The following is a 26,974-nucleotide window of genomic DNA, read 5'->3' as shown; positions in this document are numbered from 1 at the left end:
GGAGGTAACTTCTATAATACAGATAAATTCTTTCTCTGAGGAGTCTTTGGAGCCCAGATATACAGAGCTAAAGAAACAGAGTTCTTGAATATTTATAAGGCATTTGGATTCAAAGATAGATATTCACTTGGATTCAAAGATAGATAGAAGCAAAAGGGTGAAAGGCCACTGGGTGTAGGCATGAATGCAGAGTTGAGGTGACATTTGGGTCATAATTTTATTGAATTCTGGAGTACTTTAAAGTGTTATGTTGCCATGTTGCCTCCAACTGCTTCTCATTCTGATGTAGGTATGTTCTGATCTGTATCCAACTTCAGGATAAGTTTAAAATGGTGAAGAATGTTTAGAATGTATAAGTTTAAATTTCATCAGAATCAGTTAAATTCTCACATTGAATTCTATATTTTTGTTCAGATGTACAGTGCTCAAATCCAACAACCTCAAAGCCCTGTGAGTTCACATGATCTATAAATAAATGTCTCCATGCATTCATGTGCTGTCGTTGTTTCCTGTTATGATAGATGCTGCTTGTTCTTTTGTTTGATACTTCAAAGCTGGTGGTGTTCATTTGATTCTTACTTATCTCTTCTTCTGTTCAACTTCTGTTTTCACCCATCAGCCTATTGAACGCAGAAAGATACATCTATATTTCTTGTGCATTTCCCTAGTGTACATTAAAGGAAGGGCATATGTTCAGAGAGGATGAAAGAAATTTTACAGCTCCTTGCTGAATGTTGGAGCATGTGTATATATGTTCACAGTCATCTCATTTTCCACTTTCTGATGTTAACTTTCTATGGAATGTGAGCACCAGCTAATAGTTTGCTCTACATTTTTATATTTTCTTTAATAACCACTAAATTCTTGTGGAATCCCTTATATAGCACCAAATTACAATATTGCCAAGGTGCAACATTCTGAATTTGATGCAGGAAGAAACTATATTACAGTAACAGTAGCTGTATTTCAGCAAAAGATAAGGCCAATGAAATTTCCAAATCGATCCAATCAGTGCAGAACATTATTTCTACTTAAAATTATCAGATTTACAAATCTTATTTGTGAGAAGTTGTTGAAATAGATTAGAGGTTTGGATGAATGGCTGGCTTGTCGATCATAACACAAACATTTTGTTATCATTTTGAAAAATCAGTTCACTTAAATTCATGCCAGAAGTTGTTAATGTTATAAATCAACTTGAAACATAGAACAGGAAACAGCAGTGTATGCACAGTTCAGGGTGTGGTTGTATTGCAGAACTAATTGTAGAATGAGCAGCAGAATGTGAACTTCAGCCAACAGTATGAGCTGCAGATCCCTCTTTTACCCAGCTGAAAGTCTGGCTGAATGTAAATGGCCAGGTGTGCTTAACTTTCTCATCAGCCCCCATTGCAACTCAACTTCCCACCATCCCTGATCTCAAATTCAAGCTGCGTGGCAGTAACCTTCCTTTGCTTCGTATTCAATAAGCACCTGGTTCCTAAGTTAATTTGGAACTTCTATGCTGATCTTCATTCAATAGTGCCACAATTCATCCTAGCACACAGAATCCATAATACCAAAACTTTCATACAGTGCCACGAATGAAGGAAAGCTATGTACTTCACAGGAGTTCAATAATAAAAGTTTAATGAAAGTGGGAATATAAAGCCAGGTAACTAAATGCTTGTTCTAGGGGATATACTTACAGAACAGTCTTAAAGAGGTGGAAAGATGGAAACCTTATGAGGGATTTAAGAATTGAATGATTCAAGCCATGCCTCTCAAATGGTGAACACAAAGGAATTCAGGGATACATGGGAAGATCACGGAAGTCTAGGAGCTGCAGGTCTGCAGAAATGATGTGAGTAAGCTCATGAAGGGCTTTGAATATAAAGATGAGGACTTTATATTGGAGTTGCTGGTGCACGGTAGTGGAGAGGGACCAAGTTCATGAAGGTTGGAAGTTGGGTGCTTGATGCACCATCAATTACTCTCGGAGACTGGAAGTGAACGATAGGCTTTTATTAACAGGGTAAAAGGGAACACGACCATGTTGAAGACTGAAGGAGGAGCAGTGCCCCAATCACCTATATACAGGGGTCTGTGGGAGGAGCCACAGGAGCAGTCAGCAGAGGGGTGTGTCCAGACAGGTATACATAGTTTACCACATTCACCCCTCCTTTGTTTTAAAAGAGAGTCCCCACAGGGCAAAGTTTCTGACATTTACAGGTTAATACTATCAGGCGGTCGAATCTGTCACTGTGGTCTACATAGCACCGGTGGTGATTGCACCGGTGACGGTGGTTGTGCTGGCTCCGGCCTGACTTGAGGTGCCAGCCCGTTAGGCGTCAGTAACCCCTCATGCGTGTGCGTGGTGCCCGGTATGGGAGTGTCGTGAGGAGTCTGTGTAGGGCTTGGTGTGTGCAGTGTCTCGTGGATATATACATTGGTGGGTACGAGGTTTATAGTCACCATGGAGTGTTCAGGGTAGGGGTCTGGTGCTCCTGCGGGCGCCAGGTCACGGATGGAGACCGTGTCCTCTCGCCCATCAGGTAAGACCACGTAGGCATACTGGGGGTTCGCATGAAGTAGGTGAACCCTCTCGACCATCGGGGAGTATTTATTACTCCTCACATGTTTCCGGAGAAGCACTGGCCCTGGGGATGTCAGCCAAGCTGGTAGGGTGGTCCCAGTGGCAGACTTCCTAGGAAAAGAAAATAGGCGCTCATGAGGGGTGGCATTGGTGGACGTACATAACAGAGAGCGGATAGAGTGGAGTGCCTTGGGGAGGACCTCCTGCCATCGAGAGACCGACAGTCCCTTTGATCTAAGGGCTAAGAGTGTGGCCTTCCACACTGTGGCATTCTCCCTCTCCACCTGTCCATTTCCCCCGGGGATTATAGCTCGTGGTCCTACTAGTAGCAATACCCCTAGCCAGCAGGTACTGGCGCAGCTCGTCACTCATAAACGAGGACCCTCTGTCACTGTGGATATAGCAGGGATATCCGAACAGAGTGAAGAGCTGGCGCAGGGCTTTTATGACGGATATGGCAGTGGTGTTGGGGCAGGGGATGGCAAAGGGGAACTGCGAGTACTCATCGATTATGTTAAGAAAGTACACATTGCGGTCGGTGGAGGGAAGGGGGCCCTTAAAGTCGACACTCAGTTGCTCAAAGTGGCGGGTGGCCTTGATAAGTTGTGCCTTTTCAGGACAGTAGAAGTGTGGTTTGCACTCAGCGCAGACTTGACAGTCCCTGGTCATCGTCCTGATTTCCTCAAGGGAGTAAGGCAGGTTCAGGGCTTTCACAAAATGGTAAAGTCGGGTGACCCCCAGGTGGCAAAGATCTGCATGGAGAGCGTATAGCCGGTCGATCTGCGTGCTGGCACATGTTCCCCGGGATAGGGCATCAGGGGGTTCATTGAGCCTTCCAGGCCCATACAGGATATCATAGTTGTAGGTGAAGAGTTTGATTCTCCACCTCAAAATTTTATCATTTTTGATTTTGCCCCTCTGTTGGTTGCTGAACATGAACACAACTGAGCGCTGGTCGGTCAGCAAGGTGAATCTTTTGCCGGCGAGATAGTGCCTCCAGTGCCTAATAGCTTCCACTGTGGCCTGGGCTTCTTTCTCCACCGCAGAGTGCTGAATTTCAGGGCCTTGAAGGGTACGAGAGAAGAATGCTACTGGCCTTCCTGCCTGATCGAGGGTAGCAGCCAGCGCAAAGTTGGAGGCGTCACTCTCTACTTGGAAGGGAATGGTCTCATCCACCGCATGCATTGCTGCTTTGGCAATGTTCCCTTTAATGCGGCTGAAGGCCACGCGGGCCTCGGCTGAGAGGGGAAATGCGGTGGACTTGACCAGGGGGCGGGCCTTGTCTGCGTAGTGAGGGACCCATTGGGCGTAATAGGAAAAGAAGCCCAGGCACCGTTTGAGGGCTCTGAGGGTGTTGGGAAGAGGGAGTTCCAACAGGGGTGCATACGGTCGGGGTCAGGGCCAATGACTCCGTTCTCCACGACATACCCAAGAATAGCAAGTCAGGTGGTTCCGAATACACACTTGTCCCTGTTATAGGTAAGGTTAAGAGCTTTGGCCGCTTGGAAAAATTGTTGGAGGTTGGTGTCGTGATCCTGCCAGTTGTGACTGCAGATGGTGATGTTATCCAGATATGTAAATGTGGCCTTCAGTTGGCACTGGTCCACCATCCGGTCCATTTCCCTCTGGAAGACAGAGACACCATTTGTGACACAGAAGGGGACACGCAGGAAGTGATAAAGCCTGCCGCCAGCCTCGAAGGCGGTGTAGGGGCGGTCCTCTGGCTGGATGGGGAGCTGATGGTAAGCGGATTTTAGGTCTATGGTCGAGTACACCTTGTACTGAGCTATCTGATTGACCATATTCGCGATGTAGGGTAGGGGGTACGCGTCAAGCTGCGTGAACCCATTGATGGTCTGGCTATAGTCCACGACCATCCTATTTTTCTGCGAGGAGCCACAGGAGCAGTCAGCAGAGGGGCATGTCCAGACAGGTATACATAGTTTACCACAGTGCTTGGCCAGGGTGAAAATAGGATTAATTCAGTCTGGAATAACTAAAACATTGATTGTTGTTTTTGGAGATCATCGAGTAGTGGAAAGTAAATTATTTAGTCCATAAAGTGCTGCCTCCTTCTAAATTAGTACAACTTACCTGCTCTTTCTCAAATCTCTGAATATCTTTCTCCTTCAAGCGTTTGTCCATTTTCCTGTAGAAGAATACAGTTAACGTGGAATCCACCATTCTGTGAGAACATGCTTTAAAAATTCTAACCAATAGTTGTGTCAACATGACGAATGCTGGCATCTCACTCAGTTTTTGGAGACTTGTTTGAGCATTTAGTTGATCTATCTGGCTAATTACCATTCCACTTGGTGTTATTAATCAAATGAAAAATAATTAGTATATAATCAAATTTAGGTTGGGTTGAATTGTTCTCTGATCTTGGTAAATGTATCATCACCATATGAGCAGACATCATCAGTGCACTGTTAATTGTGTGTCCTCTGAATGCTTGGCCTTTATATACTTAGCAATCAGCTGACTGGTCATCATAATGGCCATACTGACCATCATAATGCTCATCACAATTGTAAAGTGGGGAGAAAATCTTGGGAGAGAATGTGGGGAGTAAATCCTGTCGCTGATTGGTTGCCTGGTGAACTTTGTGCATTGTGGACTGGAATTTTGCCCCCATCGGCTCATAAATAAGATTGAGGTCTACCTACATGTCTGTTTACAGAACTGTTCACGAAAACCATGCTTCTAGGAATTCTCTTGCATGAAGTGTGTTTGCTTGAGCCATGGCTTTTACTTATGCCCAGTCAAATTTGTGCCCCTCTCGATCTTCATGGGTAGAGCCTAGGGAAAGTTGGTCATGTCACTTTTCAGCCAGTTGATGCTCATGGAACCTTGTGGATAGTTTTCTCCCAGTTTGGCTGATGTAACATTTACTGCAGATGGATTTTATAGACCACATTAAATATATCCTGTAAATAAATATAATACTCTAGAACATAGATTTATTATTTGTTCTTTCCTCTTTGGGTTGGAAACAAAAAAAAATTGAGTGAAGAAGCACTGGACTAAACTGTGATGACTTCTGGGCCAAACCAATGTCTAAGGACTGCCTTGGATTTTACATCAAGTAAAATAACTACACATTGGAAAATATCAGACAGGCTAATGTAAAAGAGAGGACTGCTGCTTAGTTTCAAGACTAAAATAGATTTCCTCCTTTTAGCTTGAATGTATAAGTGCTTTTATATTAATTATGTAAAATGCTGTTGAAATATTTATGTTAACATGGTTGGATGCAGATATTTTGTGATTTTATCAAGGCACTTGGTGAATATTTTAGAATGTTGCAAAGCCAGAAATGTACTGTATAAATAGAAGCTAGAAGTTGTGTCCACTCTAATGGGGTTGTTTTTGAAATTGGTGAAGGAAAATTTAGTTGTTTGCTTTTTCTGCAGTGCACTGATATGCCTGTTCAATGTAAGTATTTTCAATTGAAATCAAATTGAAGTTTTGGTTCAGAAGTTTATTATAAATTATAAATTTATAAATTTATTATCAAAGCATGTATCCATATACATCTCTGAAGTTGTTTAAAATGTACAGTATATAAATGTTCTTTAAAGTCAAGGTCAGATGTTGATGCTTGAGAAAAAAGTCAGTCAAATTATAAAAGCATGAATTGTTATTTGGGGAAGTTCCAATGTATGCAGGACCCTTGGATGCTGACTACATTTCTAGACAATCTCATGTAGGGCGATAACCATCAGGAAAACCCGGTGATCTTCTGTCAGATGCTTCTGATGGTGATTCTGATATAGTGCACCCATCTAAGAAAAATGTGCAAATGTTTAGAAATAGTCTTTTACCTAGCATTCTGCGTACATTAGAATTTCCTCAAATAAGCGCTTGAATAAACAAACTTATGATTTTAAAACATTGAAATATGACTTACTTTAAAATTCAACTTCTGACCTTAGATTTAAAAGGATCTTATTTACTTTTAAACAGAGTCAATGTTGATGTATTTGGAACTATTCAGACTTGTATATTAAATTTTAAAATTGTTCATTATTTAATAAGCCAATTATATTCAAAGAGTATTTATCTTGTTCTCCGATTGGCATTGTGAGGATAATTCTGAAGTTTAAACAGTCATCGTATAGGTGGAGTGGAAAATGAACAATAAGAGTAATCTGGTATTGAATCAGAATCTGGTTTATCATCACTGACATATGTCATGAAATGTGTTGCTTTGTAGCAGCTGTACATTACAAGACATAAAAAATTACTGTAAGTGTTGTAGCCTGGGGAACAGTTCACACTCAGGACAACAACTACTTTTTCGGGTTTTAATTCCTTTATCTGTTTTAGATGTTTAAGTGCCAGAAAGAGGGTCTTAAAACAAAACGAACGACTTTACAATCAGGTTCTGCTGTTGCAATCTCCATTTAACCTTCGATCCACACACTTGTGTCTCGACCAATTGCATATGCAGTATAAAAATACAAAGAAAACCGCACAAAACTAATACGGTAGTGGCAATTCTGAAGGAACACAATACAAACAACATTAGAATCCCTCCAACCCTGTACCTTATATATAGCAGCGAAAAATGTAAGCAAATACATCTCATCTAAGATGTCTACTACTTTTTAGTACACACATGCTGAACCCCCGAACGGAGACTGAACATTCACGTTAAGCGGTTACATGCACAATCAGTCATGATACAATAAAGTTAGACAAAAGATACACTTCGGCACAACTTTTACAAGATACTGCCTGGTAGTTAAATTACAGGAAGACTGACCTACTTGGCCGGTGAGGAACTTTGCAAGCCACGCTATGCAGTGTCAAGTTCTTTACTCGTGAAAATCTAAAGCATCCACGTGTAAAACATGTCAAATTATCGATATTCTCGAGTCGCCAACAAGCATAAACAAATTCACATGGATATTGTAAATTAGTGCTCACCTTTCCTCACCCAGCCCAGTACCTCTGGGGGAACTTGATTCCAACCAGCTTTGGCAGCTGGAAGCAAAATGGTCTCCCCGCTATCCTGCACATGTGTAATGACGTCACCACCTCCACTTAAAGGCACAGACAACTATTCTAGCATTACCTGGATGAAAGTCTAAGTACCCTTTAAAGATACTGAGTAAGATTCGACAGTCACCTGGTTACATAGGTTACAGTAAAAAATAGAATAAATAAATAGTGCAAAAGAAGAATAGTCAAGTAGTGTTCATGGGTTCATGGACTGGTCATAAACCTGACGGAGAAAGGGAAAAGCTGTTCTAAAATGTTGAATGTGCACCTCCAGGCTCTTGTACCTCCTTGCTGATGGTAGTAATGAAAAGAGGGTATGTCCCAGAAGATGGGGGTTCTTCATCATGGATGCCACCTTCTTGAGGCATTGCCTTTTGAAGGTGCCCTCAATGATGGTCTAAGTTTGCAGTTAACACAAAAATTAATGCAGTTGTGGATAATGAGGAAGGTTGGCCTGGGATACAACAAGATATACTATAGATCTGTAGGTAATTTGGGTGGAGAAATGGCAGGTGGCACTTCATCCTGTCAAGTAAAATACTGCATTTTGCGAGGTTAAGTGAAAGAGGAGCATGTGGTGGGTATATAAAAATTGTCACGTCAACTCAGATAATATCGCTACGCAGCTGGAAAAAATACTAGTCATTTTGGTCCTACTTAAAAACCAGTTACAATAACTGAATTGATTGTACAAGTGCAATTATGAACAAGTGTCAACATAGAATCAAAAAGGAAGGACAATGCCCGATCGATCCGCCTTGATATGTTTGAAGGAATGATCTTCTAAATGTACTCTGGAATGGCCTGTGTCATTGGATACTTCATTTGACAACATTTAAGTTTAAATATGAGAAATCCAGATTGTTTTATTATATAGCATAATGCTTAAAATGCTATTCCAAAATGGGGGCAGTATCAAGCCAATAAATCCAATACTGAAGAGCCAAAGAGCATTTGTTCACAGTGTTATGTAGCTCCCTTATGATAGTTGTATTAATTGTGCATAATGCATCTCAACCAATTCTCTCCTACCAGGTGGATGCAAACTTCAAAAGAGCTTCAAAAACAAAACGTGACAAGGAAAAGCAATCCTGCAAAAGCTGTAGTGAAACATTTAATTCGATTACTAAACGCCGTCATCACTGTAAACAATGCAATGCAGTAAGTACTAAAGGGAGAAATTCAGAGATTAAATTGACCAAAGACCCATTCCGGTAATTTTGTTTTTAAGATTTGTAAACACTCCTTTTGAATTGACTTGACATGTCAGTTTAGTCATAAACATTAGAGATTCTGCAGGTGCTCGAAATCCAGAGAAACACACACGAAGTGCTGAAGGAACTCAGCAGATCAGGCAGCAGCTTTGGAGAGTTCTGATGAAGGTCTTGGCCCCGTACATCGAATCGTTATTCCTCTCCATAGATGCTGCCTGACCTGCTGAGTTCCTTCAGCATCTTGTGTGCATGTAACACTTTAGTCCCTTACCACATCTTTTTTGCTTAACTGTTGTTATGGTAACTTACAGAACATGTTGACTTTTTCTTAAAATATGGGGACAGAAATTACAAACGTTTGGAAAAGCATGAACATATTAGAGACAGTCAGCATGGCTTTGTGTGTTGGGGAAGTCAAACAGGAACCAGAGTGAGTTAGTGGGTTGGATCCAAAATTGAGCCATAGAAGTCACAGGTAGAAGTAAAGGTCTGTTTTTCTGACAGTTGATCTGTGAATAGTGGTGTTCCACAAGGACCCAGACTGGGACCTTTTTTTGTGATAATTGTTAAATATTTAGATGAAAATGTAGGTGGACTGTTAAGTTTGCAGATTTCACAGAAGTCGGTGAGTTATGGCCACTGAGGAACGTTGTCAAGGGATAGGTAATCAGTAGGAAAACATGGGTGGAGAAATGGCAGATGACATTTAATCCTGACAAGTGAGATGGTGTATTTTGGGTTTATCGGAATGCTGCCTGGATTAGAGGGTAAGGAAAGGTTGGTTAAACCTGGTGTGTTCTGTCTGGAGCATTGATGGCTGAGGGGAAATGTGAGTGAGATGCATAGACAGCTAGTATCTTTTCCCAAGGGTAAAAATGTCATGCAGTTAAGAAGAGAAAGACAAAGTTCAAAGATGTGCAGGCAAGTGTTTTGTACTCACAGTGATGGATGACTAGAATGCGGGGTTGGGGTGGTAGTGGAGGCAAATACAATAGTGACTCCCATATAGGCATGTGAATGTGCCAAGAATGAAGTGATATAGATTTGTACAGACCAGTCCTCAGATTGGGAACCCCTGGTGTAGACAGAAGGGACTCGTTTCGTGAAGTTTTTCATTGCTAGCCTAATTAGTTCAGCAATACATTGTGGGCTGAAAGGCATGCTCCTTACTGTTCTGTTCTGTGTAATAAGGAGAGTTTTTTTGTGTTAGTGATCTATTTCAATGATGCATCTTTTGTTTAGATTATCTGTGGTAAATGTTCAGAATTCAAGCCACTTGCAGACAATAGTCGGCACAACCGTGTGTGTAAGGAATGCTTTGCTGTGCCATCCGCGACACTTTCTCCAAACCCGGCACCTGAGAATGTAACAGATCAGAAGAAAAAAGTAACCATGGAGGTGAGTGAAACTGAACACAAATTGCTATTCAGTTCAGGTGGAGGTCTGAACTCAACATCAAAAGCATCGGCTAACAACTGTAAATCCAGAATCTATTTCTGGCAGGCTAATTCTGAGATGGAGTGTTGAAATTAAGGAAAAAAATTCCAAAAATAGTTCCTCAGTATTTGCGAGTTCTCTTGTATGGCGATTTGCATTTCATAACAATTACAAAGAAACTACAAAGGAAAGACTGGCTTTTACACAGAGCTGAAGTAACTACAAAGGAAAGACTGGCTTTTACACAGAGCTGAAGTAACTACAAAGGAAAGACTGGCTTTTACACAGAGCCCATCATAAATCTTTGTAATGTCCTAATGGACTTTACAGTGAATTAAGTTCTCTTATTGTGTTTCGGCACCATTGGGAGATGTCTTGTATCCATCAAGGTGAGATTGACCTTGATAACTTACTGAGTACTGGCGGCTGAGGGATAAAAATTGGCCAGTTCCTCAAAGTAGTATCATTGGATTCGTCAGGACCACTGCTTAATATCCACTTGACAGCACCTCCAAATGTACAACACCTATTCAGTGCTGCACATCAGAATCAGAATTAGAATCAAGTTTAATTTCACCAGCTATGTCGTGAAATTTGTTTAACTTAGCAGCAGCAGTACAATGCAACACATGATAAATATGGGAAAATAAATTAATTACACTAAGTATATATGTATATTATATAGTTAAATTTAAAATAGTGCAAAAACAGAAATAATAAAAAAGTGGGTTCAATGTCCATTTAGGAACTGAATGGCAGAGGGGAAGAAGTTGTTGCTGAATCGTTGAGTGTGTGCCTTCAGGCTTCTGTACCTCCTTCCTGACAGTAACAATGAGAAGGGGGCATGTCTGGGTGAGGGGGGTCCTAATGATGGATTCCACCTTTCTGAGGCACCCCTCCCTGAAGATGTCTAGGTTACTGTGGAGGCTAGTATCCATGATGGAGCTGACTTAACAACTTTCAGTAGCTTTTTACAATCCTGTGCAGTAGCCCCCATCCCTTATTTCTAGACAGCCTGTCAGAGTGCTCTCCACGGATCATCTCAGAATCAGAATCAGGTTTATTATCACCGGCATATGACGTAGAATTTGTTAACTTAGCAGCAGCAGTTCAATGCAATACATAATCTAGCAGAGAAAAAAATAATAAAAATAATGATCATAAATAAACAAGTAAATTATGTATATTGAATAGATTTTTTAAAAACATACAAAAACAGAAATACTGTATATTTTTAAAGAAAGTGAGGTAGTGTCCAAGGATTCAATGTCTATTTAGGAATCGGATGGCAGAGGGGAAAAAGCTGTTCCTGAATCGCTGAGTGTGTTCCTTCAGGCTTCCATATCTCCTATCTGAGGGTAACAGTGAGAAAAGGGCATGCCCTGGGTGCCGGAGGTCCTTAATAATGGACGCTGCCTTTCTGAGACTCCGCTCCCTGAAGATGTCCTGGGTACTTTGTAGGCTAGTGCCCAAGATGGAGCTGACTAGATTTACAACCTTCTGCAGCTTCTTTCAGTCCTGTGCAGTAGCGCCCCCCCACCCCCCTCCCATACCAGACAGTGATGCAGCCTGTCAGAATGCTCTCCACGGTACAACTATAGAAGTTTCATAGTGTATTTGTTGAAATGACAAATCTCTTCAAATTCCTAATATAGCCGCTGTCTTGCCTTCTTTATAACTACTGTAGAAGTTTTCGAGTGCTTTAGGTGACAAATACTTAAATGTCAGTCTAGGTGTCTGTAAATGAGTCTCTGGAATGCAACCTGAAACTCACGGAGTCAGAACTGAGCATGTTACAACTAAGCCACTAGTGATACCTGACTACTCAGCAGGGCATAATAACTATTTCTGATTTTAGATGTTGGTTAAATTTATTGGCTTATTATTATTTATTATTGGCTTATTATTTATTGGCTGTTAAGTCAATTGCTTTCCTGGTGATGTGTAGCATCCATAATATTTCCGGATGCAATGGCTCTGCTGGGATTAGATATGTGTTATTATTTTTCAAATGTATAATCCATGATTGATTATTTCCTCAGAATGAAATTACGTAGTGCACAATGATTCTAGTTCATCCAAAAGTTGGGTTGATTATCGAAACCTGGGAGGATCTGCTCAAGTTTGAAACAGTGCAGGCCAGAACTCTGTTGGGTGGGGGTAAGGAGGGTTGTGATAGCTGGAGGTCACAAGCCAAGTTGGGTCAATGCTATAGCAGGAGCCTACATTAGATCTAAGCCCTATTGGGGTAAGTCAGGAGGGCGGAAATGAGGGGCAGCAGTGGGTAGACGATACCCATCGGATTCTAGCAATGGGGTGTGGTGGGGATGAGATGTTGGTAATTCTGGTTATCGCAGATTTCTTAAGTGAGACGATACAAAAATTGTTATCACATTTTACTATGGAGCACAGTAACTTTCAATCAAATGACACTGGGGAATATAATTGTACACTGCAATCCCAGGCAAATGTTTGAATCCCAGATACTGTAGATATGCATTATTTTCTTACATTGGTTCTATATTATTTGTGCTTTGTACCCAAAATAAATTGCTGGCCTGGTATAAACAGAGAAAAGTTTAATGGGTACATTTGCATTTAAACTCGGGTTCATTATAAAATGCTACCGAAGAGCAGAAGTTTTTGTATAAGAGTGAGAATTATTTCACTGAGAGACTTGTATCTTATCTGTCAGCTTTTCTTTGTCATGGAGAATTTGACTGATATGTCTGAAAGGGATCCCATCTGAAATAAAAACCGTTTTACAGCACTACTTCCAGCAATGTTGCATGCTGAGACTAAACCTAATGGTTTCTTATTTTATCTGGCATGGTTTCTGTGCTGATCATGTGCCAGTGCCTCATGACCTGACAGCTGCCATTGACTCTTCCTAAACACGAGAAAATCTGCAGGCACTGGCAATCCGAGCACCACACACAAAATGCTGGAGGAACTCAGCAGGCCAGGCAGCATCTATGGAAAAGGGTAAACAGTTGACGTTTTGGGCCGAGACCCTTCATCAGGACTGGAAAGGAAAATGAGAAGTCAGCGTAAGAAGTTGGGGGAAGGAGAAAAAGAAGTACAAGATAGTAGGTGAGAGCGGGAGATGGGGAAGCTTCCCAACCCCTCTACTAGGTGTGGGTAGACATTCCTCAAAGCAGTCCCACATTATTGTATTTGCACAGAGGATGAAAATGTGTTTCAACTATTCATCTATAGCAGTTTTAGCTTCGGTAAATTGAAAACAAAATTGGGTCAAGCTCAGCTGCCTCATGAAAGTGACTCTGACCTTAACTGCAGCAAGCAAGGCGATTTGAGATAGGAAATGGTTGGTTCCAAGCTTGCACCAGTGAGAACCAGCTTAGGGGTTCATAAGCACTTGCAGATACTGGAATCTGGAGCAATGAACAATGTACAGGAGGAGCACATTGGGTCGAGCAGTATCTGTGGGAGGAAAGGAAAGCTTGCTTAGACTCACTGCCACTTGGATACGTGACTGTTACATTTTTGCTACTTTGCACCTCATGTGTGGCCCAGTGTTACCCTTGGAAAGATAATGAATGAGGACTCTTTTCGTTTTGTGTATGGCATGATCATTTACACATTTAATCTTCTTCCACCAGAGACCGAGCTCCCTGACAAGTGACAATAGTCTTTTCTGTAGCAACTTGAGTTTCATGGAAAAGGGAAAACCCTGGCACAAGGCGTGGGTAGCTATCCCCAGAAGCGATCCCATGGTATTATATTTGTACATTGGCAATCAGGTAAGAATGGGTTTCACATGTTCATCCACTACAGTTTTTCATAAGCTTCAAACTGAATGCAGAATTTAATCAAGCTCCGCAGCTACCTCATAAAAGAGACTCTGACTGAAGCAAGCAAGCTGGCTTGAGATGGAAAAGACATTTTTATCTTCATTTTGCTTCCTTTATGCACAAACAGCCCATCCCATCCTCAGTCATTTCCCCTTCCCTGCTAATTCTCTAAGGTTACAGCGACTTCTGTTCTACAGTTGTTAGCTTGTAGTCAAGCCAGTTTTTTTTTAAAAGAATTGGTTAGTTTCCTGTTTTTTTTTTACGAATTAATTGGGTGTGTTCCATTTGGGTTAAAAAAAAAACCTGGGGTGTTACGCCCTTTACTAAATAATTTAAAAAAATCAAAGTTAGAGGTGTATAAGATGATGAGAGGCATTGATCATGTGGATAGTCAAAGGCTTTTTCCCAGGGCTGAAATGGTTGCCAGAAGCGGACACATGTTTAAGGTGTTGGGGAGTAGGTACAGAGGAGATGTCGGGGGTAAATTTTTTTACTCAGAGAGTGGTGAGTGCGTGGAATGGGCTGCTGGCAACGGTGGTGGAGGTGGATATGATAGGTTCTTTTAAGAGACTCCTGGATAGGTACGTGGAGCTTAGAAAAATAGAGGGCTATGGATAAGCCTAGTAATTTCTAGGGTAGGGACATGCTCGGCACAACTTTTGTGGGCCGAAGGGCCTGTATTGTGCTGTAGGCTTTCTACGTTTCTATGCACATGTGGAGAGAGAAACGTAATTAGCGGACTAGACTGTGCTTAAAGATAATATGTATGGGCACCAGTCTGTCCATCAGATACCCATGCATGAACCCCATGTCCACAAGAACGTTTTTCAGTCCCACAGGTCCAGGGCAAGGGGGCTTTACTTTGGCAGCCATCTTGTACAGTGCATCTCGACCTCAGGCAAAGGCTGAGGCCGTGTCACCAGGCACCCAGTGGCTTTTCCAGCAGTTTCCAAATGCAACCAGTGATCAGGGACATTTAAAAACACGTATTTCTTATTTAATTTTTAGATTCCAAATTTGAAAACAATTAAGAATTTATTTGAAATGTACTTATCTGAGAAATTAATTGAAATATTGAAGTGAATTAAAATAGCAATCCAGTTAACCTTCCAACCAAATTCCAGTTCAAATTAAAGATTGCCGTGCATGACTAGTGTCAAGGAATCATGAAGAAACCCAGCCCCTCAGCTCAATAGGAATGTACTCAACCACTGGACCCAGAGCAAAGCAGGAGACCTGATGAGCTGGTTCCTGCCCTCCTGATGAGCTGGTACCTGCCCTCCTGATGAGCTGGTACCTGCCCTCCTGATGAGCTGGTACCTGTGACTCCTGCACCACAGTGTGCAGGTACAGAAGTCAGGAGTGCACTGGCCCATAAAGACGACTTTGCCTGCGGAAGACGCACTACATTTCAGTTGAGTGTTTCAGATTAACAGCTGCCAGACATCTTCACACATTCCTGTCTTATATTTTGTTCTTTCATCTTCTGCTATATTTTATTTGACTTCATTGCCCCTCACTTATTCTGATCTGTTTTAAAATTTCTGGTTGACAAGGCTGATGCACTTTGTGAGAAAGATTGAGTATTCACAAAAAAAAAGTCTATTGAAGATGGAAAACTGAAAAATAAATAAGATGGAAGTACTCTGCTGGTCAGGCAGTATCTGTGAGAAAAGAAACAGTTAATATTTCGCATCAGTGACCTATTGATGAGTATTTAGCCTTTTCCAATGTTATTTCTGTGACATGTCTGGTTATGAGTCACAGTTTTGAAGTCTGTCAGTGTTTGTTTAACCTTTCCTCCCTGCCTTTGCATGGCAAATTCTTGCTGAGCAATCATCATAGGCAAGTGTGAATTAGGGGCTACTACAGCTCCTATGGCCTGGGGTCGAGCCTGACCTCTGCTACTGTCTTTGGGGAATTTCTTCTGTGTGTTCTGGCTCCCATCCGTATCCCAAAGGCATCTGGGTTGGTAGGTTAATTGGTCAGCAAAGCTGCCCCTGATGCATAAAAAGTTGTGGAATCTGGGGGAAGCAAGATGGGAATATCGGAGGAATAGAGATAGTGTAAGTGGGTGTTCTGGTGCTGATGGGGGCTCAATAAGCCAAAGGGACTTTTAGAATAGAATAGAATAGTACAGCACATTACAGGCCCTTCGGCCCACAATGTTGTGCCGACCCTCAAACCCTGCCTCCCATATAAACCCCCACCTTAATTTCCTCCATATACCTGTCTAGTAGTCTCTTAAACTTCACTAGTGTATTTTTTCATGCTCTGACTCTGAGTGATGTTGTGATACAAAATTTTCAAACTTCAGTCTGGAGCCTCAATACGCTGGTCAGTCACTTCAGTCTCTGGGTCTCTGCCCCAGGCATCCAAGGTTCAGCACTGAGCAAACACCGGAAGGACCATCAGTAGTCGGACAATTGCACACTAGAAACATGATAAAGAGGGAAGGACATGGGGGCAATAGAAGAATTTTCTGCCTTTTTTGAATAATGATTGGGATATGAGCATGTTGGAAAACTCAGAGCAATGCTTTACCTGTGGCTGTATGACCCAAGGGAGACTTTTTTCTTTTGAAATAAATGTGTGGTCTGTATCAAGTGGCTAATCCAATTCTGCCAATTTCTCTCCCACTGTAGAATTGTAGGTCGTTTCCAGCAATCCCCTTCTGACCAATAGGGAATAATTATAATGCTTCAGAAAGACCAGTCCCAACTGATGGACCACAGCTTAATAGTTGATCTAATAGGCTGCATTTACCGTTGGAGGGTCAATCCGCATTCAGTACATGGATGTAAAATCCTTTCTTGACTTTGGAGGTCTTAACATATTTAGTGCTGACTTTGTTTGGCATTAGATGTTCGGCTTGCAACGATACACTTAAGCCTCCAGGATTCTGGTGCAGGTTTGCTGCATTCACACAATAATGCCTGGTGATCAAGTGTATCAAAAATATTCACTGATGTTCTCAGTAGATTCTGTAAAACTATTGCAACGTATTGGGGAAGTTTATTTTTATAATGTCAGTAATCTATCATATGGTGATGCTGGAATCAGAAATTAAAAATAGGGGTACTATGTTATTTTGGTCCATATTACGTCTAAAGCCAAAATGATTTTGAAAATTATGAAAACCCATTTGCTGAAGGAGCAGAATTCATTTAAAGTACTCTCCCCTATAGTCTAAATGTGCTTGTTTTCTCCCTGAGCTTACTGATAGAGAGTTTTCTTTTAATTCTGAAATTATGATTCATTTTTGTAGTCTGTAGAATTGGATTGGAGTTTATATAAAAATAAATGCTGGTGACCAAATTCTTTTGGGTTGAGTGTATTGGCTCTGGAAAAAATAACTGGAAAGCTTGCGTGCATAACCAGATGAATAGAAATTAGGAATAAACATTTGCCAATATAAATAGTTGAAGTTCATGGTCTCATTTCTAAATGTACCAAGTAAAGGGAATAAAGCTGGACTGTATGCAGAAACCATGTTTAATAATTTATATTTTGCAATAGCACTTTTCATGTCATCAGAATGTACACCAATTATTTCTAAACTTGCAGTCGCTTCCTGTAGACAAAAACGTTACCCTAATATTTAGGAACACTCTGCCAGGGGTAGTAATAGAGGCAAATACAATGGGCACATTTAAGAAGCTCTTATCCTCTTGACTAGGGTTTTTTTTTTTCTTTTTTTCTTCTTCTTTTCGGTCCCTTGCTTTCAGCTCCCTTTTTTTTTTCTGGTAGTAGGCATTATTATCCTCTGTTGCTAAGTGTATTCACAGTCTGGGAGTTTGACTGTCCGGACTTATACTCTTTATACTGTGTGGTGGTTGGTCTGGAGTGTTTGTTGTTTTTTTCTTGTGTTGTGGGGCTTGGGGAGGACACTAAGCTCACTTGTCTTTAATTTTAGGTGCTTTTTTGTTAAATTCTCTTCCTTTGTAGCATATTGTTATTGTATGCTTAATCTTGCACTGTATTAATGCTCCTCATTGGGATTTGGGGTTTTTAAATTTTGTAAAATGTTTTGAAAAACTAATAAAAAAAAATAAAAAAAAAGAAGCTCTTAGATGGGAATATGGATGAAAGAAAAATGGAGGGTTATGTAGGAGGGGATGGTTAGATTGACCTTAGGGTAGGTCAAAGGTTGGTAGAACATTGTGGCCTGTACTGTGCTCGAATGCCCTATGTGCTACCCAATTTAAACATACCAGGGTCCCATAGAGAGCGGACAAGATAAGTGACAGATCAGTTCTATTGGTGATGGCTGAGAATTGAATGTTGGCAAAACCCCTCAATGAATGCCATGGTATACTTTAATTCCTCCCACTAATGTGTTTTTAAGGCAATGGTATCAAGAATTGAATCTTTAGTTATATCGCTGTTTCCATGATTGGTACTGAAAATAAAATGGTATATTTAGCAAAAAAAAAATCAATTTCTCATAGATACAAGAGCTATAATTATACAGAGGTAACTTTAACTATAATGGTAAATTACAATGTTGCCCATTGAATATAGCAGAATGCATCAAAATGCCAACTTCAGCGTGTATGAAGCAGAAAACTGGATCCTGTGTGAAGTGGTTTAAAAGTTACTGGTGTAATAACCTTGGAGCATTGCATAGAGTGATTAGCTGCATCTAGTCTAGGTTTTCCCCAATGCTTCTTGTGACAGAAGTTGCAGCAATTCATATAATTATTAACAAAGTGAGGAAGATGATGCCCACAGTGCCTAAAGAAGCAGACTTGAGCATTCATTGCTGGAATGGAATGGAATGAAATGTCTCTTCATCAGTGTTCCCTCTAAGGTGTGCACGCACTCATCTTTTGCTACTAACGCACAAAGGAACTTAAACTGCGCACAAAAGGTTGTTGCCCTCTACCTCGTTGGAATATTGAGTATTTATCACGATCGTACGCAATCATATTTCCTTTTCCAATGTCTGATGCGGACGGAATTTATGATGTTTTGTCTGCAGATTTTAGAACTGGCTTTAATCATACTGTTTTTATTGAAGAAATTATTCAGTGCGTACATGTTGTAGTTGCCGGCTGGTGGCGCAGTGGCATCAGTGCCGGTCTTCGGAGCGAGGGCTCCCGAGTTCGAATCCAGCCGGCCCCCTTGCACGCTCTCCATCCGTGCCGGGTTGAGCGTCGAGCTAGCAACTCGGCCTCGTATAAATAAGAAAGCCTGCTAAAAAAAAAAAGTCGTCACGACGGTGTCCCGATAACTCCACTCAGAGTTAAGGGGTTTCTTCTTCTACATGTTGTAGTCTCTGGGCACACTAGTCATTACAAATTAGAGTACATAGCCCCTCATTTTCAGATTGCAAATTTCAATACTTGTTTATGTAAAACCTAAACTTGGCATGAAGAATTACAAGGACTGTCGTGGGAACATTGCGGTCTATCATCCACCAATCAGAATTACCAAGGAGCAGTGCGTACACAAAGCATTTAACATTGTCAGTGATCCCTCCCATCCATCCAAAAATCTCTTTGACCCCAACCATCAGGCACAATGTACCGTAGCATTATGGCAAAGACTGTTAGGATGGGAAACAGCCTCTTCTCCCAGGCCATGAGACTACTGAACACCCTGCCATCGCCTACATCTCACCATCAATGAATTTAGTGTAATACTGTTTACTTTATAACTTGTGCTGTAAATGCACATTATTATTTGTTAATTTATTTGTGGTAATATTACTTTGTGTGTTGTGTGTGAGTTATATGTACTGTGTTGTGCATCTTAATCCACTACAACGTTCTTTCATTTGGCTGTATACATGTGTATGATTGAAATTACAATAAACTTGAGGTTTGTACAGACTTGAAAAAATATTATATCTGTCAAGTTTACTTACATGTGAAATCAGTTGTATTATATATTGGACATTTAAGTTTTTGAGCAATAAATGTTGGGCAGATCTCAAAGTTGCTGTATTCAATCACATTTGAAACCTCTGGTGAAACAGCTTGACCAATCATAAGCAAATGAAGATGACCAAAAACTCCATTGTTTCCTGCAAAATATTAAAATATTTTTCAGTTGAATTGAAGTAGAATTCTGCCATTTTCAGTAATTCTACTGATTTAGTGATTTTAAATTGTTCAAGTGAATCACTAATCTTTGAAATAAATGACTCAGCTTTATTGGAAAATTTCTATTTCTGACTATAGTTGAGAATTTAAATTCAGAAAATAGTTTTAGCATTACATGCCTAGATGTTAAATTAAATGTATGTCTTATACATGAGAGGCTTTGATTATTTACACATCCAATTTGATTTTTTTCTGGCTGAAAGACTGAAACAAACTTAAGACAAAGGAACAGAATTAGGCTATTTGGCTCATTGAGTTTGCTCTGCCATTCCTTCATGGCTGATTTATTCTCCCTCTCAATGCCATTCATAGCCTTCTTGCTGTAACTTTTGATGCCCTGACTAATCAAGGACCTATCAACCGCCACTTTTAAATATGCCCATTGGCATTACCTGCACAGCCATCTGTGGCAATGATATCTCTGGATTCACTACCCACTGGCTGAAGAAATTCCTCTTCATCTCCATTCTAAATGTACATCCCTCTATTCTGAGGCTGTGCCTCTGGTCCTAGACTCACCCACCATATCCAGGCCTTTCAATAATTCTTGTGTGCCTCTGGACCCTTTCCAATGTCAGAACATCATTTGTTAGATAAGGGGCCCAAAACCACTCACAACACCAGGTGCGGTCTGACCAATGCCTTATAAAGCCTCAGAGTCACATCCATGCTTTTATATTCTAGTTCTCTCAAAATGAACACTAACATTGTATTAGCCTTCCTTACCACTGGCTCAACCTGCAAGTTAACCTTTAGGGAATCTTGCACAAGAATTCCCAAGTCCCATTACACCTCTGGTTTTTGAATTTTTCTCCCCATTTAGAAAATGGTCTACGCCTTTATTCCTTCTATCAAAATGCGTGACCATACGCTTCCCTACATTTTGTTCCATCTGCCACTTGTTTGCCCATTCTCCCAATCTCTCAAATCCTTCTGCAGACCTCCTGCTTCCTCAACACTACCTGCCATTCTACCTATCATTGTATCATCTGCAAACTTGGGCACAAAGCTATCAATTCCGTCATCCAAATTGTTGACATATAATGTAAAAAGGAGTGGTCCCAATACCAAACCCTGTGGAACCCCACTAGTCACCAGCAACCAACCTGAAAAGATTCTCTTTATTCACACTCTTTGCCTCCTGCCAGCCAGCCAATCTCCTATACTTGCTAGTACAATGGGCTCTTATTTTGTTAAGCCTCCTCAAGTGTGGCACATTGTCAAAGGCCTTCTGAAAATCAAAATAAACAACATCCTCTGACTCTCCTTGGTCTATCCTGCCTATTATTTCATCAAGGAATTCTAACAGATTAGTCAGGCAAGATATCCCCTTAAGGAAGCCATACTGACTTTGGCCTGCTTTATGATATGCCTCCAAGTATCCTGAAACCTCATCCTTAATAATGTACTCCAACATCTTCCCATCCACTGAAGTTAGAATAATTGGCCTATAATTTCCTTTCTTCTGCCTCCCTCCCTTCTTAGAGCAGAGTGACTTTTGCAATTTTCTAGTCTTCCAGAACTATTCAAGAATTGAGTGATTCTTGAAAGGTAATTACTGATGCCTGAACAATCTCTTCAGGTACCACTCTCAGAACTCTGGGGCATAGTCCAGCTGGTGCAGGTGACTTATCTATCTTTAGACCTTACAGCTCCCCAGGCACCTTCTCCTGAGTAATAGCAACTACACTCACTTTTTCCCCCTGACTCTGTCAGATTTCTGGGATTCTGCTAATGTCTTCCACAATGAAAACTGATACAAAATCCTTCTTAAGTTCGTTGGCCATTTCTTTGTTTCCCATTACTACCTCTCTCCAGTGCCATTTTCCAGCGGTCCAGTATCCACTCTCACTTTTCTCTCTTTACTTTTTTTTAGTTGCCTTCTGATGGTTTTTTAAAAGTTTCCCGATACTCTAGCTTCCTACTAATTTTTGCTCTATTATATGCCCTCTCTTTTGCTTTTATGTCTTCTTTGACTTCCTTTGTCAGCCAAGGTTGCCCTCAACCTCCCTTTAGAATACTTCTTCATCTCTGGGATGCATCTATTTATCCTGTGACATCCGAATTGCCACCAGAAACTCCAAATTCCAATCAACTTTGGCTAGCTCATCTCTCATGCCTCTGTAATTTCTTTTACTCCACTATAATACTGATATATCTAACTTTAGTTTCTCCCACTCAAACTGAATTCTATCATATGTTGATCACTGCTTCCAAAGGGTTCCTTTACCTTAAGCTCCCTAGTTAGATCTGATTGATTCATTACACAATACCCAAATCCAGAATTTCTTTTCCCCAGTGGCTCAACTACAAGCTGCTCTAAAAAGCAATCTCATAGGTATTCTAGAAATTCCCTCTCTTGTGGTCCAGCACCAACCTGATTTTCCCAATCTATCTGCATTTTTAAATTCCCCATGACTATTGCAACATTGCCCTTATTGTGTGCCTTTTCTATGTCCCATTGTAATTTATAATCCATGTCCTGGCTACTGTTCAGAGGCATGTATGTAACTCCCATCAGGGTCTTTTTACCTTTGTATATTCTTAACTCTACCCAAAAGGATTATACATCTTCCAATCCTGTGTTTCCTCTCTAAGGATATAATTTCACTTTTACCAACAGAGCCACCCACCCTCTCTGCCTAGCTACCTGCCTGTTCTTTTGATACAAGGTGTATCCTTGGACGTTAAGCTCCCAACTATGATCTTCTTTCAGCCACAATGTCATACCTGCCAATCTCTAACTGTGCTACAAAATTATCTACCTTACTCCATATACTGCATGCATTCAAATATAACACCTTCAGTCCTGTATGCGTCACCCTTTTTGACTTTGCCCCATGTTACACTTAAACTCATCCCATTGACTGCAATTTGGCCCAATCATCTGCTTGTCCTTCTTCACAATCTCACTACATGGTTGTATCCCAATTACCCCATCCTTAGCCCTATCACTCCCATTCCCAAACTTCAGATCTGATGGACTGCAACAATGCAATATGATGCTTAATTGTAAAGATGTTGGTTTCTTTATATTCTATACTAACACTGGGGTGTTTGCTTTATAGGATGGAAAACATGCGCGCACCATTCCACTGCCAGGCTATGAAATCGAACAGCCAAATCCTGCTGATATGATTGATAAGAGGCATGCTTTCAAGCTCAGGCAATCCCAGCAGATCTTTTATTTTAGTGCAGATGATGAAGAAATTCAGAAAAAATGGATTGACATCATCTCAAAAGCTGCCAAGGGTGAAGTTGAAGAAGATTCAAGCAACTTAGTAGAATAAAAAAACTGGCAGCAAGGTTAGCAGCAGATGAAACCAAGATTGTATTTGGTAACTTTCTGTGGTGTGACCTCTAAATGCCGTACATTAAATAAGCAATGAGGGCACTTTCATTTGAAATTGATACTTAAAAGTTCAGATCAATCTACATACATCTGTATCAGATTTCAATGTTATTAGTGTTTTTGGTCTTTGACATCTATGACAATTATGCTACTGAAAAGCCTAAACACATCCTGGAAAACATGTAATAATTTACAAATTAATTACTTTATTGATGCCATTCCAGTCCAGTGCAGTACGGTTTCTGTGTAAATGTGCTTGAACACCAGTACTTGCCGTGCCCCTTGTGCAAGATGTATAGTAATTCATTAGTTAAATGTATGTTAAATTAAAATGTGAATGCCTGTGGCTGGCCACTCATGGTCTATCAACTGTTTGTACTCAATTCTTTAAATACAGTGCTCTGTCCCTTTTGGCATTTGGTGATGTAATTATTTTTTCTTAGGTAAAAATGCTAAGTGATTTATTTCTCATGTTCCGTACTGTTAACAAAATCTCCAAGAAAATGCTGTACAACTTGCAAATTTGTTTCATATATCTCCTATGCTGAAGGAACCTTAACCTATAATCTGTATGTCTGTTTCACTTATTTATGTGATGTGCTTTTAAATAAACGTTCTGGATTTTCACCATTTATTGCACGGTTGGGCAAGCTAAATTTGATTGCCAGTGTACAGATGTTGGACTACAGTATTTCAGCATTAAGTGAAAATTATCCAAAGTCCACATGTAGTCTCTGTTCAAGCAATGGCTAATTTAAAGAAGTTCAAGTGTATAGAGTTTCTGGGGAACTTGATAAGATAAATGCAGTGAAGCTATACCATATATTTTTTTAGAGGATTTCGAACTATATATCATAATGTCTGCCATTACGTTGTCTGCATGGACTTCTGTAAGATATTTGACAAGGTCCCGCATGGGAGGCTGGTCAAGTCACTCAGCATTCAGGATGAGCTAGTTAATTGGATTAGACATCAGCTTTGTGGGAGAAGCCAGAACGTGGTGATAGAGAGTTGGCTTTCTGTTCCAGGACATCTCAAATGTCCTCTTTCTTTAAGAATCATGGTTTCCCTTCTGCCATCATCAGTGATGCTCTCACCCGCATCTCCTCCATTTCCCACACTTCGGCCCTCACCCCATCTCCCCGTCACCACAACAGGGACTGTGTTCCCCTTGTCCTCACCTACCACCCCACCAGCCTCCGGATCCAGCATATTATCCTCCGCAATTTCAACAGGACCCCACCACTAAGCACATCTTTCCTTCTCTACCCCTCTCTGCTTTTCGCAGAGATCGTTCCCTCCGCAACTGCCTGGTCCACATGTCCCTCCCCACAGATCTCCCACCTGGTACTTATCCCTGCAAGCGTAAGTGCTACACCTGTCCCTACACCTCCTCTCTTACCACCATTCAGGGCCCCAAACAGTCCTTCCAGGTGAGGCAACACTTCACTTGTGAGTCTGTTGGGGTAATCTATTGCATCCGGTGCTCCCAGTGCGGCCTCTTCTACATCGGCGAGACCCGATGCAGATTGGGGGACCGCTTTATCGAGCACCTCCGCTCCGTCTGCCACAACAGTCAGGATCTCCTGGTTGCCACCCTCTTCAACTCTGCTTCACATTCCCATTTGGATATGTCCATACATGGCCTCCTCTACTGCCAAGATGAGGCCAAACTCAGGCTGGAGGAGCAACACCTCATATACCATCTGGGTAGTCTCCCCCCTACCTTCTTTATAGGGCCCTTGCCCCCTCTTTCTTCAGTCCTGATGAAGGGTCTCGGCTCGAAACGTTGACTGCTCGTTTCAACGGATGCCCGACCTGCTGAGTTCATCCAGCTTGTTAGTACATGTTGATTTGACCACAGAATCTGCCGTGTAATTTGTGGTTGCAACTCTGACTGGAGGCCTGTAACTAGTGTGACGCAGGGATCAGTGCTGAGTCCTTTGTTGTTTGTCATCTATGTCAAACATCTGGATGATAATGTTGCTTAATGAATCAGCAAATTTGCGGATGACACCAAGATTGGGGGTGTAGACGACAACGAGGAAGGCTATCATGGCTTGCAGAGGGATCTGCATCAGCTGGATAAATGGGCTGAAAAGGGGCAGGTGGAATTTAATGCAGACAAGTGTGAGATTTTGCACTTTGGTAGGACCAATCAGGGTAGGTCTTATTTTGTGAACAGTAGGGCACTGAGAAGTGTGGTGGAACAAAGGGATCTGGGAATACAGGTCTATTATTCGTTGAAAGTGGTGTCACAGGTAGATAGGTTCATAAAAAAAAGCTTTTGGCACATTGGCCTTAATAAATCAATGTATTGAGTGCAGTGGATGGGATGTTATGTTGAAGTTGTTTGTGAGGTCTAATTTGAAGTATTGTGTGCAGTTTTGGTCACCTACCTACAGGAAAGATGTAAAGAAGGTTGAAAGAGGACAGAGAAAATTTACAAGGATGTTTCTGGATCTGGAGGACCTGAGTTATTTGGAAAGATTGAATAGATTAGGACTGTGTGTTCTTTATAACAGAGAAGATACTTGATAGAGGTATAGAAAATTATGAGGGGTGTAGATAGGATAAATGCAAGCAGGCTTTTTCCACTGAGGTTGGGTGGGACTGCAATGAGAGGTCCTGGGTTAAAGGTGAAAGGTGAGAAGTTTAAGGGGAACATGAGGGAAAACTTCTTCAGAGTGTTGTGAGTGTGTGGAATAAACTGCCTGCTCAAGTGGTTCTTGAAAGCTCAATTTCAACGTTTGAGAGAAGTTTGGATCGGTACATGGATACGGAGGGCTATGGTTGTTTGAAGTGGGGGAGTTTAAATGGTTCCAGCAGGGACTAGATGGGCTGAATGGCCTGTTTCAGTGCTGTACTTTATGACTCTATGACTATTTTTGTGCTGTTCAGAAAAATCACACTGATGACATTTTCATAAAGTCCCTTCTGCATCTTTGTTTGCCCCATGTTTATCCTGTCTACTTCATGCAAGTTTCTGAATTGAGTGAATTTGCCAAATCAGTACATTAATAAAGAAAATTATTCTGTTTGAATGGTTTGAGGCTTAGTGAAAAAAGTATGCAGATAAATTTGAACAATGAGAGCCCAAACAGAGTAATTCATATATCTAGTGTCTTACAATCTAATCAGTTCAAGAATTTGATTGGCTGATTTCATGATTGATCAGATATCAGCTTAAAAGGGCCATCCCCCAAACTCCTGTCCCTTGAATCTGAAAACTAAAGGTTGATTAGTTCTGCACCAAGTGATTCAGCGTAAGAGACTCTGGCAGGTGAACATGATAATAAAGCTACTGATCTCATTAGTGCTGCCTCTGCACAGAGGCACACAGATACTCAAACACCTATGGAATTCTGCTTTCTAGTCTTGGCTAATTAAATTTCTGATGATAACAAAACTGACAGAGCAGTCAACTCTTTTCTGTCAAATGTAATGCAGCAGATTTTTGT

The 26,974-nt window shown here is 41.0% G+C and overlaps 1 protein-coding gene across 2 annotated transcripts in view; it reads left to right on the top strand.

Annotated features, from left to right (window-relative positions):
- The window catches only part of LOC140741797 (FYVE, RhoGEF and PH domain-containing protein 3-like), a 282,274-nt gene extending 258,122 nt beyond the window's left edge, over window positions 1–24,152 (top strand). For both annotated transcript variants that reach the window (XM_073072191.1, XM_073072192.1), the window contains 4 exons: window positions 8,621–8,746; window positions 10,042–10,197; window positions 13,860–14,000; window positions 23,230–24,152. In XM_073072191.1, the coding sequence (XP_072928292.1) occupies window positions 8,621–8,746; window positions 10,042–10,197; window positions 13,860–14,000; window positions 23,230–23,451 (645 nt within the window). In that variant the 3' untranslated portion in view covers window positions 23,452–24,152. The remainder of the gene's footprint in view (window positions 1–8,620; window positions 8,747–10,041; window positions 10,198–13,859; window positions 14,001–23,229) is intronic.
- The last annotated feature ends 2,822 nt before the right edge of the window (window positions 24,153–26,974 follow it).

The sequence above is a fragment of the Hemitrygon akajei genome, chromosome 19 (genome assembly GCF_048418815.1).
Source record: "Hemitrygon akajei chromosome 19, sHemAka1.3, whole genome shotgun sequence".
In the NCBI taxonomy this organism is placed as follows: domain Eukaryota; kingdom Metazoa; phylum Chordata; class Chondrichthyes; order Myliobatiformes; family Dasyatidae; genus Hemitrygon; species Hemitrygon akajei.
This window is presented reverse-complemented; position numbering and strand designations above follow the sequence as displayed.